Source organism: Leptonychotes weddellii, chromosome 10 (assembly GCF_054177405.1).
Source record: "Leptonychotes weddellii isolate Sample4059 chromosome 10, ASM5417740v2, whole genome shotgun sequence".
Taxonomy (NCBI): Eukaryota; Metazoa; Chordata; class Mammalia; order Carnivora; family Phocidae; genus Leptonychotes; species Leptonychotes weddellii.
The window spans coordinates 94,552,621-94,566,539 of record NC_138378.1 but is presented as its reverse complement, the minus strand read 5'-3'; the positions used below and the strand labels follow the sequence as shown (position 1 = coordinate 94,566,539).

Sequence of the window (13,919 nt, the reverse complement as noted above, 5' to 3'; positions counted from 1 at the left end):
ATAAAAAAAATTTTAAAAAAAGAGTATTTCTTGACACATAACAATTACATGGAATTTAAATTTTAGTGTCCATATAAAGTTTTATTGAAACACAGTCACACGTATTTCTGGCTACTTTTGTACCAAAGCAGCACAGTTGAGTAATTATGACAGAGAGAAACAGACAAAGCCTAAAATATTTACCATACAGTCTTTTACAACAAAGACCCCTGGATTAGATTATAACTTGATTAAATACATAATCCAGGCATGTATAAAGTTCTATGAGAACCAAGAGGTAAGAACACCTAGGAAAGTCAAGGGAAATCACTAGGGAGGAGGTATCATTTGAGTTGGGTCTTGAAGTTAAAGTAGGAATTCATCAGAGAGACAGGAAAGGGATCTGAGCAGAGAATGAACATTTGAGAGAAGATGCCACACATGAGAGACTGTGGGTGTTTTAGTGTGAGTGGAACACAGACTAGCTGAAGAGACAACGGCAGGAAAGGGAGCGAGAGCAGGTTGGTTCATACACTCCTCAGTTTAGTTACCTTCATCTGGATGGTCTCTACTTTGTCAATGTCTTTTAAAACATGGCATCCAGAATCAAGTATTATTCCAAGTGTTGCATGAACAGTGCAGCTGTTATCAGGAGTAAATCACACATGGTGCTGGTGGTGAGATGAACCAGACCTAAGAGGTGAGCTGACCTGGGCGAGTGTGATGGGACAATGCAGCATGTAACAAGAGAACACAAGTATCCAAGCATGAAGGTCAGCAAACTTAGAGTACAGAGTGAAAAAACACCGTGATTCTAGAGGCAAAGCTGAATATCATGAAGACCAGAAGAAATCTGAAGTCACTCTAGTATCTAAAATTCAGAGGTGATCCACATACCAATGAAACGAGGCATGACGGTATGGTGCAGTATGAGTTAGCTGCCCAGTGGCCTGGTTTTAATAACTCTTAGAATGGATGCCGAGTGCTGGCAAGATGTGTGGCCTTATCCAAAAGGATGAAGGCATTTATGACTGGTGATTGCTACACAGGGAGAAGTCTAACTACCTCAGAGAATCTAACAATTATCTCCTTTATTTGAACACTTATATTTCTACTCACTTGGCTAAAGGCTATCTTCAGGTTCTTAGCAACTGCTCTAAAAACTGCTGGTTTGCAAGGCTGAAGTTTAACTAAAACCTCTGGATCTTTTTTGTGTAAAAAGTAGTCAGATGATTTTCTCCAGTTCCACATTTACCTGGTTCATTAAAAATATGCAGAGAACTTCGTCCTAATTGTTAAATCTCATTCTTTAAAAGTCTTGATTCACATATTTACTTCTGATGTACATCTTATTAGCTCTCCCACTGTTTTACTTAAAATACTTGAGCACAGACAGTGTGACACACATTTCTAATTGGAAACACCCCTCTGTGCTGGTGCCCACAGGCCCCCGAAGTGGATGACTGGCAAGACCCTAAGTGGGAGTCTACCTTCCAGAGGCAGCTACTACAAGGGCTTTGCTTTTAAGCTACTTTGATCTGTGAGTGATTGTACTAATGAGCTTAAGGAATGTTAGAAATATCTTTTTCACTAATGACATAAATGCTACTCTGTATAGATGGCTTACAATTACCATTTGGCACCTCTCTGCCTTTGTTTAAACTGAGGTGTAAGACTGGCAAGTCTACCAACCAGTAAACTTTGGAATGCTGCTTCGGCTCCAATTTCATATGTGTATATGCAAGATACCCCAGCCTGTTCTCTCTGGGTTAGCTGAATCCCTCCTCTAAGAACAGTGATTCTCAAAATGTGGTCTGGGGGTCCCTGAGGGGAAAACCTTTCAGGGGGTCTTTCAGGGGGCCAGCAAGGTCAAACCATTTTCATAATAACACTAAAAAGTTATTTTCCCTTTGTACTCTCATGAGAATCCAGAGGAATTTTCCAGAAACCAAACAAAGTGATGATGATGTCATCCCTCTGACAGCTACTGCAATATGTGCTTATGTATTCCTGGTCCAAAATTTTCTGAAGTTTTCATTTCTAATATACTGAATAGCAATAGATATAACCCACATAAACAAAAGCTCTGTGTGGTACTCAATAATTTTTAGGAGTGTATAATAAAAGGGGTTCTAATACCAAAATGTTTGGGAACCACTGCTCTAACATATTTTCACGTCTGCCCCAAATGACTCTTTCATGTAAAATACCTGTCGCGGGTGCTTCAGGAACAGGTACTGGGGACTTCTTACACATCTTATAAAAACTGGGGGGATGGCTGTTTTGGGGTCTGTTCAGGATAAAATGAAATAACATGTAAATTGCTTAGTAAAGGACCCAGAATATAAACCCAATAAATGTATGCTGTTTTCTATTCCTTCTGTTATAATTCATCTTGTAGTATATTTATGTAAGTCACCTAAGTTGCTCCTGGAACTGAACCAAAGTATAAATAAATAAAACTGGCACTTTCTTATTAAGGAAAAAAAAAAAAGAGAGATGGGATTGACCGACATGACTTCTTACTAAAGTCATGCTAATCACCACTTCTTTCTTTTAAGTGCTCACTAATTATCTGAATAATAATTTATCCTAGTGGGGGCTGATGACTGACATCAAGTGTAACAGTCTACTTTGTAGAAATCACCTTTTCCTTTCCTTTGCAAATTGGTCATTGCTGATCGCTAATATTTTGGTACCTCTCCTATTTGTCAAAAGACACTCAGTGATAGTGGGTACCAATCCCATCTGCTAACTTTTCAGTATAAGAAGATATAATTTATATAAGTCTAAAAGCTTAGATTCATTTAAAGTGTCTAGCTGTTCTATAATTATCTCCTCACCTATCTCATGCTTCAATTCCTTCTTAATGTTTTTTTTTTTTTACCCTTTCCAATTTTTTTTTTTAAAGATTTTATTTATTTATTCGTAAGAGACAGAGAGGGAGAGGCAGACGGAGAAGCAGGCTCCCCACTGAGCAGGGAGCCCGATGCGGGACTCAATCCCAGGACCCTGGGGGATCATGACCCAAGCCAAAGGCAGACGCTTAATCATCTGAGCCACCCAGGCACCCTACCCTTTCCAGTTTGAAAACAATTCTCCTCGGTAGAGAAAATGGACACAGGAAATGAGTTCTCTGCTTTCTTACATATTTCAATATTACATCATCCTCCACTTGATGCTGTTCTATCCCCTTTCCTATCCTGCTTTAAACATAATTTTCTAGTCATTCTATGAAAAATGACTCTCTAAACTTACAAAGGAAAAAAAATCAGGATTTGAAAAAATATATACTATATACATACTTTACTTTTTAAAATGCCCAAAATACTTTCTATTTATAACATTCTATTTAGTTAAGTCTGGAATTATCAAAAAAGGTTGAATATTCAGAGTCTAACAGAAAAAGGACTTCTATCTATTCCATGAATGTCCCTCTTGTGATGACAAATCTACATCTGCTAGGGCGCCTGGGTGGCTCAGTCGTTAAGCGTCTGCCTTCAGCTCAGGTCATGATCCCAGGGTCCTGGGATCGAGCCCCACATCGGGCTCCCTGCTCTGCGGGAAGCCTGCTTCTCCCTCTCCCACTCCCCCTTGCTTGTGTTCCTGCTCTCGCTCTCTCTCTGTCAAATAAATAAATAAAATCTTAAAAAAAAAATCTGCATCTGCTTTTGGTCATTCACCAAGCCATCTGCCTAAAAGGAAAAGGACTCAAGTCAATCGGCCATTTTATGCAGGCCAATACATTCTAAAATCTTTGTCCCTAGATACATGAATTGAAACAACCACTGAGGTAAATATTCGGGGTATCACTATAGGTATCAAATTTCCTTAGAATTCTTCTCTTATTCTGTAAAGTTGTCTTTTTTTTTTTTTTAAAGATTCTATTTATTTGACAGAGAGAGAGACAACACAAACAGGGGGAGCGGGAAAGGGAGAAGCAGGCTTCCCGCCGAGCAGGGAGCCTGATGTGGGGCTCAATCCCAGGACCCCGAGATCATGACCTGAGCCAAAGGCAGTGGGTGATTAACAGTCATTAACCAACTGAGCCACCCAGGCACCCCCAAGTTGTCTATCTTATAAGGAATAGAAAAATAAATAAGGGGGGGGAGTTCACTATTTTAATCTTCTAGTTCAATGTTTACTAGAGCATATAAGAACTAACATTCTAATATTAATTCTATTTCATTGAACTGACAATATTATAATTTCTAAAACATACTTTTTAATCTTCCCATACTTTGTAACACATCAGACTTAAAACCAATTAAACAATATAGAATTATTTATATATTTTGCCCAAACATAACATAATTTAAAAAGTAAAATAAAATGTGAGCAAGGTCACCAAGAATCCGCAGCTCTAGAACATCTGCTAGAGAGTGGCATATACCAAATCATTCTCCCCCAAATGGGACGGCTAGCCATGGCCCCACACTGTAGTGCCCTGATCCCCGTACTTAACTGTGGGTTACCTTGCTGAACAAAAGCATCTGCCGATAGGCACTCCACCATATTCAGCAAAATAATTCAATTCCTAACCTGAACTATCAATGTGAAAAATAAAAAGTTTAATAACTGCTAGCTGTTTTAATATAGGATAACTTATTTAATGTGAACTGAATTTAAAATGTTTTGGTGCATTTTTAAATTTTTTAATATTTTATTTATTTATCTAGGGTGAGAGAGAGAGTGTGTGTGCACGTGAGCAGGGGGAGAGAGAGAGAGAATCTCAAGCAGATTCCCCGCTGAGCATGGAGCCCAACACACGGCTTGATCTCACGACCCCCGAGATCATGACCTGAGCCAAAATCAAGAGTCGGACGCTCAAATAACCCACCAGGTGCCCTTGGTGCATTTTTAAACAGACATGCAAAAACTACTACATTTCAAAGGTTATAGGTAATTCATCTATCTGCTTCCCCTTTAACAATGAGGGATAGTTCTGTATTCAGGGATACAAGGTGACCTACTTATCTGTAATTATACCTAACATCCCCCAGTTCTACCTACGAATTTTCAAAGAATGGGTGACTGGACAGCAAACCTATGTGAAGTATACTTCCCATAAAAAAAAAAATCAATGTACAGTTAAACCAGTTTTAGAAATGTCACATACTGTAGTCTTCTCTTGGACATTAACAATGCCACTGATATATTAAAGGCTCTAAGAAATCCTGCAGTGAGGCAGGGGGAGCTGACAGAAGGAAAGAAGGAAAAGGTGGGGAGGGGAGACAGAAGAGAAGAAAGAAAGAAAGAATGGGGATGGAGAAAGCTGGTAAGTGGAGAAAGGGGAGGAGAAAGAAGGAGATAAAAAAAAGGAGCAGAGAGGAAAGGGGAGAAGAAATAAAACTTCTTTAATTTTGTTTAGTTCACTATTTCCCCAAATTATTTATTCCATAGACCCATTTGTTTCAAATCACATATGAGCATCCCTCAGAACTAATATTCTGTAGGAAACACCCTAGCAATACTGATATAAGAAGGTATTCTCATAGAGAGTTCCACCAAATTTTTTACTTAAAGCAGTGGTTCTCAACTGGGGGTGATTTTGCCCCTCAAGGAGTATTTGTTGAAGACATTTTGGGTTGTCACAATTGGGGAGATGCTACTGGCATCTAGAAGAGGCCAGGGACATTGCTAACTATCATATACACATTTGAAGTAACTGCTATTACTACTACTCCTACTGCACTTGAAGGACACAAATGATGTTCATGGCCAAACATCATGTATAACCAAAAAACTTAAAAACAAAATAGGAACACTGGTGGAAAACTGGTGAAATCAATATGAAGTATCTTAGTTTGGCTAATGGTATTGTACCAAAGTTGATTTCTTAGTTTTGACAAATATATCATGGTTATGTAAAATGTCAGCTTTAGGGGAACACTGAGAAGAACTCTTTGTACCATCTTTACAACTTTTATGTAAATCGAACACAGTCCAAAATTAAAAGCTTCCTTTTTTAAAAAAAAGAGGGTAGCTAGTTATAAATTAAAGTGAACTTAACTATAATCTTTATTTCCACAGTGTAAGCATTCAAAAAAGCATTTCCAGTTATTAGGATCCTGTGGTTTCTTTCCCTCTCCAACCTCACCTCTAGCTCTAAAAAAAGACATAAGCTTTTAATGATATTGAAGAGAGGAATAGGGAATTCCTTATTAAGAATAACACTAGTGGGGACGCCTGGGTGGCTCAGTTGGTTAAGCATCTGCCTTCAGCTCAGGTCATGATCCCGGAGTCCTGGGATCAAGTCCCACATCGGGCTCCTTGCTCAGCAGAGAGTCTGCTTCTCCTTCTGCCTGTCGCTACCCCCCTGCTCGTGCGCTGACAAATAAATAAAATCTTAAAAAAAAAAAAGAATAACACTAGGTATTCTGTTTTTCAGGAGCTCAGTTTCAGCATTTCTTCAGGAAATGAGCATAGCTACCCTATTATAAAAGAGACTTCTGAGCTTAATTATATGCTGGTCATCTATTCAGTAAATTCATAGGATAAGTTTGATTTCCTGAAGGGGAAATTTATTAATAGTAAAACCACATTAGCTCAATTTCCTCAATTTTTTTGTCTAAATTTGTTATAATAGGCTATGACAGCAATAAGAAGAAAGCTGCTAAGAACAGTATATATTTTAGGGGGTTTGTATCAAGTTCAAAAAAACAAGCTCATGGGCGCCTGGGTGGCTCAGTTGGTTGGGCGACTGCCTTCGGCTCAGGTCATGATCCTGGAGTCCCGGGATCGAGTCCCACATCAGGCTCCCTGCTCAGCAGGGGGTCTGCTTCTCCCTCTGACCCTCCTCCCTCTCGTGCTCTGTCTCTCATTCTCTCTCTCTCAAATAAAAATAAATAAAATCTTTAAAAAAACAACAACAAAAAAAACAAGCTCATTGTCTTTTGTAAAATCATTTGGTAATGAGAAGGAATCCAAGAAACTATGTTCCCTTTGAGATGAAATATGGCCTTCCCAGGCTGAGTAATATGGTATACCAAAAAGATAGCCAACCAGGGATCTGCAGAGCTTGGTTTAAATCCTGGTTTAAAACCAGACCCTGGTTTAGATCCATCCATTTCTGGATGACCTTTAAAGAAGTCATTGACCCAGGACCCCATTTTCTCATCAGTAAAAAGAGTGGGCCTAGTGACAAGACCCCTTAATTCCTTCCAGCTCTAATACCTTGCAAGTCTAATCATTAGTATTCCACACTCTAAATTTGGCTGAGTCTGGACTTTAATTAGGAAAGAAGGGAAGAATCACTATAGAAAAAAAAGAACTAGAGAAAGAGGATTAACTGCTGTTCTGTGTTATACTATTGTTTGCTTTCCTATCATTTTCATCAGCTATGCCAGTTACAGAATAAAATCATCTATTTAAACCAGCATTTCCTATGTTAGATCATACAACTCCAAACTAACACAGATAGCTCTATCGAAAAAAATGACTCTAATTTTGTCTCTTTTACTTTGGTTTCTGAGCAATTTTGCTCTGCATATTCTCGTATTTGGATTAAAAGTACCCTTTAAAAAATTCATCTAGCTACACACAAAACATGAATTTGTGCACCTTCTCTATGTACATTATGCTCCAATAAAAAGTTTACTTTAAAAAGGATAGTCAGAATATACTCAGAATATACATTTCCTGAAATCTAAGAGTAAATACAATTTTTGTTCAGCATAACCTAACTGGCGCTCTCGTAGCATGTCTAGAAGTAAAAGTTAATGGGTGTGTCACTAAAGAGTTGCACTGTTTTGCCCCCAGCCAAAACCAAGAGTTATCAATAAAAATGGATACAAACTCAAGAGGAATTCACATTTTGGTGGGTAACAAGAACAAATTTTTTGCTGCCTAACCTGTGTAGGAAGACTTGTCCCTAAGTAACCCAGACAGTCAAATGTCCAGTTTTAGTTTAGTGTTAGGGTTTTTTGGGGGGGGGGGGGGGAGTTGGCAGTTTATTTCCACTCTTTGGCAAGGAAAAGACTAAGTCAAAAGCCATGTGATCCATGAGCACAATATTACCGAAAGAACTAGTACTCTGTCAATAACTCGAAATTAGACTGTAAACTAAATACTTGATATTAAACTCTCTCAAGCATCTTATTTATAAAATGGAAATAGTATCTACCAGAGTAATATTAGTAACAGTGTTGTTGAAAACATCAAATGAGACACTAACATGATAACACTTAAAAACAGTTAAGAAGCAGTAACAGTAATAGTAGCAAAAGTAGTAGTAATAGGGGTTAGTATTTATGGAGTATTATATTTTAACCACTGTTCTTGACACTTTACATGTATTTACCCATTATCCTCAGAGTTATCATGTCATGTATCTATTATTATCTCCATTTTATGGATGAGGAAATGGAGGCTCAGAGTGGTTAAGTAATTTTTTTTTTTTTAAAGATTTTATTTATTTATTTGACAGAGAGAGACACAGCGAGAGAGGGAATACAAGCAGGGGGAATAGGAGAGGGAGAAGCAGGCTTCCCGCGGAGCAGAGAGCCCGATGCGGGGCTCGATCCCAGGACCCTGGGATCATGACCTGAGCCGAAGGCAGACGCTTAACGACTGAGCCACCCAGGCGCCCCGTGGTTAAGTAATTTGCTATAAGTCATTCAAAATATAAATGATGGAGTCATGACTCAACCAACCCAAACAATCTGACTCCAGTACTCAAAAGCTCTTAACTATCAAATACGCTGCTGTCTCAAAGGCAAAAAGACCAAGGTTGCCATATAAATGGATGGGGCTTTCCCAGAATAACAGATTAAGCTTTGAATGGTCCCATAGTTCCAGAAGACTCAGACCATGCTTGAGAAATACTCTTAGATCAAAGACCTTTTTGCCCTTGGGGAAGAAAAACATTTTGTGATGCTTCTCAATTGAGTGTAAGTAGGTCATTTTGTTAGGACCAATAACAGTAAAATTGCTTTGAAGTGATGATTTTAACATATTGGCACAATCAATTATTTCTGTCACAAATTTAACTGATTTTAAAAGACTGCTTTTGGGGTGCCTGGGTGGGTGACTCAAGTCTGTTGAGCACCCAACTTTTGGTTTAGGCTCAGGTCATGATCTCGCGGTCAGGGGATCAAGTCCGTGTTAGGATCTGCTCAGCACAGTCTGCTTCAAATTCTCTCTCCCTGTCTCTCCCATTCACTCTCTCTCTCAAATACATAAAATCTTTATAAATAAAAAAAGAAAGAGAGACTGTTTCTTTGACCTGATATAGTAATTGCCTGTGCTGCATCTGTCCATAAAATAAAAATTGATGCAGAAACTGTGTTAGGTTACTGTTTGAACCACTCACCATTAAAGTGGTTTTAAATTGGCTGTTACAGAACCCATTCAAAATGTATTAACAGTCATTGACCTGGCAGTAGTACCTGTCCCTATGTTAACTGAAGTCTCCATTAAACCCACTCTTCAATCTTAATGAAGGTGGGGCAATCAAAACTGTTCAAGAGTGGTTAGAATCAAGAAGAGCTGGTCTGGTTGGCTTTTCGCAAGCTGGAAAGAAGAGAGGGCAGAATTGCCCTGTCTCTTCCATATGCTGTGCCTACATCAGAAGGCAGAAGTGTTTTTTTGTTTTTGTTTTTTTTTTGTACCTGGATCATAGGACAATGGAAGCTGCAATAAGCTACTTCCTTATATCTCTTACAGTATATCAGAATAAAATTTTAAGAGTTTTTTTAATACATAAGAAAACAGTTGGGGCGCCTGGGTGGCTCAGTTGGTTAAGCGACTGCCTTCAGCTCAGGTCATGATCCCGGAGTCCCGGGGTCAAGTCCCATATCAGGCTCCCTGCTCAGCGGGCAGTCTGCTTCTCCCTCTGACCCTCTCCCCTCTCGTGCTCTCTCATTCTCTCTCTCTCTCTCAAATGAATAAGTAAAATCTTAAAAAAAAAAAAAAAAATTCACCAATCCTCCTTTTGGGAGGAACCTTAAAAACAACTAGGTCACAGCATTCAGCTCATAACTGCACAAAGAAGTGAATGGAAAAACAGGATTTGACCTCGAGGTCATCCCCTATGGACTATGAGCTGGGGAACCCGGCATGGTCCTGCCAAACCAAAGAGGCCGCAAATTCATGGTCTAAGTTTACTTTACGACCTGGGAAAGAAGTCAGTGAAATAATTACAGTTCCTTGTCCTTTGGACAAGATGAAGGGAAGGGATGATGCAGTACCCTGAGGCTAGAAGCACAAAAGAAGGAAAAAGTCTCTACTAAAACCCTAGCAGTTAGAGGTGCTCCTGACTTTCTAAATCCACCCAAGTCCAGAAATAAGGGGCAACAGAATGGCATGTTTAGATCTCTAGTCCACCATAGGAAGACTAACCATAAAAGTCAATTTTTACTCGCCAGCCTCCTCAATGAAACCACATCCAGAATTCCCAAGAGGACAAGAGACAAATCACAGACTACAATATTGGTCACAAAATTAACATAAATAGGTCAGAAATAAAAATTTCATTCACATAAAAATATTCTGTATCTTCAAACCATGAAGAAAATTACAAGATACGCGATTAGAGCTCATTTTATTTTGTTAAATGTATCAGGTGATGGGAAACAAACAATGTACCTGAGATAGCTTCCAAAATAAGCAACAATATTTGGGTGTTTACAGTCTTTCATCATAATAATTTCTTGCTGTACAACTGCAAAATCTTCTCCTAGAATAAAAAACAAGCATGTTGAGTAGTTAGTAGTAAGTTTCAAAATGTCAACTTGTTTCAAAACATAATAATGTTACATAATAAATAATGTTTCCCAAATATAATGATGTTATATTTAATTACAGTCTCAGCCTTGACAGAAAGTACAGTGATTAAAAGTGTGAACTCTGGTCCCAGACTATCTAGATTCAAATACTAACTCTGTCCCTTACTAAGCTGTGTGAGCTTGAGCAACTTACTTGGCCTTTCTGTGCCAATTTCTTCCTCTGCAAAATGGGGATAAAAATAATAATAACTTGTCTCATAGGGCTGTTGGAAAAGTTAAACGGGCTAATATATGTAAAATGCTTAGAACAGTGCCTGGTACAGAATAAGGGCTATGTAAGCATTTGCTATTATTAATATTATGCCTTGGACATAATCATCATATAATTCATTAGAAAACATACATGGCTTTGTTCCTTTATTAACAAATAACACTTAATACAATTTGAGCACAAGGAAGTAATTCTTTTTTAAGTTAGGGCAGGAACCCTTATCCACCAGGAGTGTCAAATACACCTGCACAGGCTCCAGAGCGGAGAGGCCTACACCCCAGCAGTGCTGGATTACCAGATGGCCCACATACACAGGCTTCTCCTGGATTCAAGGGCCTTATTCACCAGCTGTACTGGGATGCAGAGTGGGATTCTATTTACCGTCGGACTATTAGTAAGTAAGCTCTCTCCTTCTACTCCCTTCTTGCCCAAATTCTTCAAAATAAGATCTGGCAATCCTATAGCAGTGTCACACGCTCTGGCTCCTGAAAGAATACTTGTGACAGAGAGAAAGAGAACTGCAGTGACTGCAAATGTGGTGAACCAGAGACTGTGCAGAAAGAACAAATGGAAGTACTTACATTCAAATGCAAGTAGTTGTGCATTACTAATTCAGCTTCTTATTGCTGGCAAAGTAAGAAACAGGTTTCCCAAGTTACAGCTCAAATCGTATCAGGTCATTATGTCATCAAGCCCTGACATTTCTTGCCTTGGCATTTTCCTACTATAAATGTAACTGAGACTTAAAGTAGCCTAGCCATGAACCACTTGAACCCAATGTCAAAACCTACCCTATTGCCCCAGTTACAACGGAAGAAGTAACAGAGAAAAGAGTATGTCAGGTTCTTAATTTCTGCAATGAAGTGAGTCAAAGATTTCCAAAGGAAAAACAGGAAATTTTTATGCTTCCAAAATTTCAGAAGAAAATCACTGAATTAGGATCCTCTTCTGAGTTTACTTCAAACCATTAAGAATTCCTGATTTTCATTATATTAAGAAAAATCCAATTAGAAATAATAAATTTTAAAAATCTAATTAGAAATAATAAAACCAAATAAGACTAATACCAATTTTCAGGGATATACTAAATACTTGGAAAGTTCTAAATTCTGCTTTTTCATCTCATTCTCCACTGTACTTTCCCCAAACCAGTGAAGGGATTACATGAGATCAAAGTTGATCTAGTCAGAATGAACCCTAGGACTTTTGTTTGATGGTTAGAGGACAGCAGCTCTCTTTCTGGGGGTACTCATTGCACATCTTCAAAGGGAGCCAGTTTTAGAATAAAGTTGATCTGTAGAAAGCACTGAGGAGAAACAGGAAAACAGGGGAAGGAGAAAGGCTTACTTGAGCCTCTGTAGCAAGCCTCATCTGCCTCTGTAAGCTTCCGATATACCTGCACGTGATCAATAAGTTCCCTGAATTGTTTAAACTACCCTGAATTGTTTAAACTACCTTGAGCTGTGGTTTCTGTTACTCACAACTGTAAGCATTGCATCTTCTACTGTGATCTTTGTACATATCATAGCCCTTACGACACTGCATCAACGTCTGAATGTCTACGTTCTTACTAGAATATTATATCCTCTAGGACAGGATTATGCCTTAATCATCTATGTATCCCTAGCAACTAATATACGATCCATAAAACTGTTGCCTGAATGCATCTATGATATGACATAATTCCTCTATGTTGACTCTAAATCAAGAATGTCTCTTTCTGGTTTAATTTCAACAAGTTATTATGATATTTTATACAATTAATTGCTTATTTGATACTCCTTTGTTTTACAAAAACCTGTGAATGGTTTTAAGTCTTCAACTACATCTTTCCCAGAAAATGGTGTTAATCCAAAGTGCCTCCTTTTTCCTATGAAGTCATTTTCTAGTGATTATGAGAATGGCCAAGTTAAATTCAACATTTTTGTGGGGAAAAAGAATTCAAAGAAAAAAATCCACAATTCAATTTTTAAAGGTAACTGAAAAAGCCAGGTTTGGGCAGGAAAAAAGAAGAGTCTCTATACAGAAATAATCCAAGAGAGTCTAATAGATTTAAAGAACTTTCTTCAAAGCTCCAGAGAAATACACTCCAAAGAATAAACAGGTACTCCTACCCCAAATCCTAGCATACTTAATTGGATACTGGTAGACCAGGATGGTTAGAATAGATAATCTCTAAAAATTCTTTCCAACTCTGAGAGTCTAGGATTTTTGATAAAATTTTTAGACATTAAAGTGAAGAATACATCTTCCCAAAAAAGGCAGGCAGGCAGGCAGGCAGGGAGGCAGGAAGGAAGGAAGAAGGGATGGAGGGAAGGAAGACAGAAGAAAGGAAGAAACCCTACTTGAGAAAAACAGGCAAGCCTACCAGCAGAGCAGATCATGAATAAACCAAGTAAACAGGCAGAAAAATACAAAGACTTGAGAAGTTCTCAGAATAAATATAACACATATTAAGTGTTCAATAAATGTTAACTATTTGCAGCAGGCTGAATAATGGCCCCAAAGGTAGAAAGGTCCTAATCCCTAAAACCTGTGAGATCACCTTATATATGGCAAGAAGGTTTTTGCAAATGTGATAAAATTAAGGATCTTGAGATGGGGAAATTATCCTGAATTATCTAAATGTAATCACAAGTGCCCTTGTAAGAGGGAATCAGAGGGAGACTTGAGTTTAAGATAAGAAGCATGATGCTACGCTTTGAAGATGGAGGAAGAAGCCAAGAATTAAGGAGTGCAGGCAATGGAGCTCTAGAAGCTGGAAAAGGCAAGGAAACACATTCCCCCTTAGAGTCTCCAGAGAGAATGCAGCCCTGTAGACACCTGGATACTGACCCAGTGAAACTCACTTTGGATTTCAGAATTCCAGAACTCTAAGAGAATAAATTTGTGCTTTTCAAGCCACCAAGTTGGTGATAATCTGTTACAGTAGCCAAAGGAAA

At 38.4% G+C, this 13,919-nt stretch overlaps 1 protein-coding gene across 3 annotated transcripts in view; it reads right to left on the bottom strand.

The window, feature by feature from the left end:
* The window catches only part of MAP4K3 (mitogen-activated protein kinase kinase kinase kinase 3), a 182,621-nt gene that overhangs the window by 79,171 nt on the left and 89,531 nt on the right, over positions 1-13,919 (bottom strand). For all 3 annotated transcript variants that reach the window (XM_081796879.1, XM_006728030.3, XM_006728031.3), the window contains exon 3: positions 10,567-10,657. In XM_081796879.1, coding sequence (XP_081653005.1) covers positions 10,567-10,657 — 91 coding nt within the window. The remainder of the gene's footprint in view (positions 1-10,566; positions 10,658-13,919) is intronic.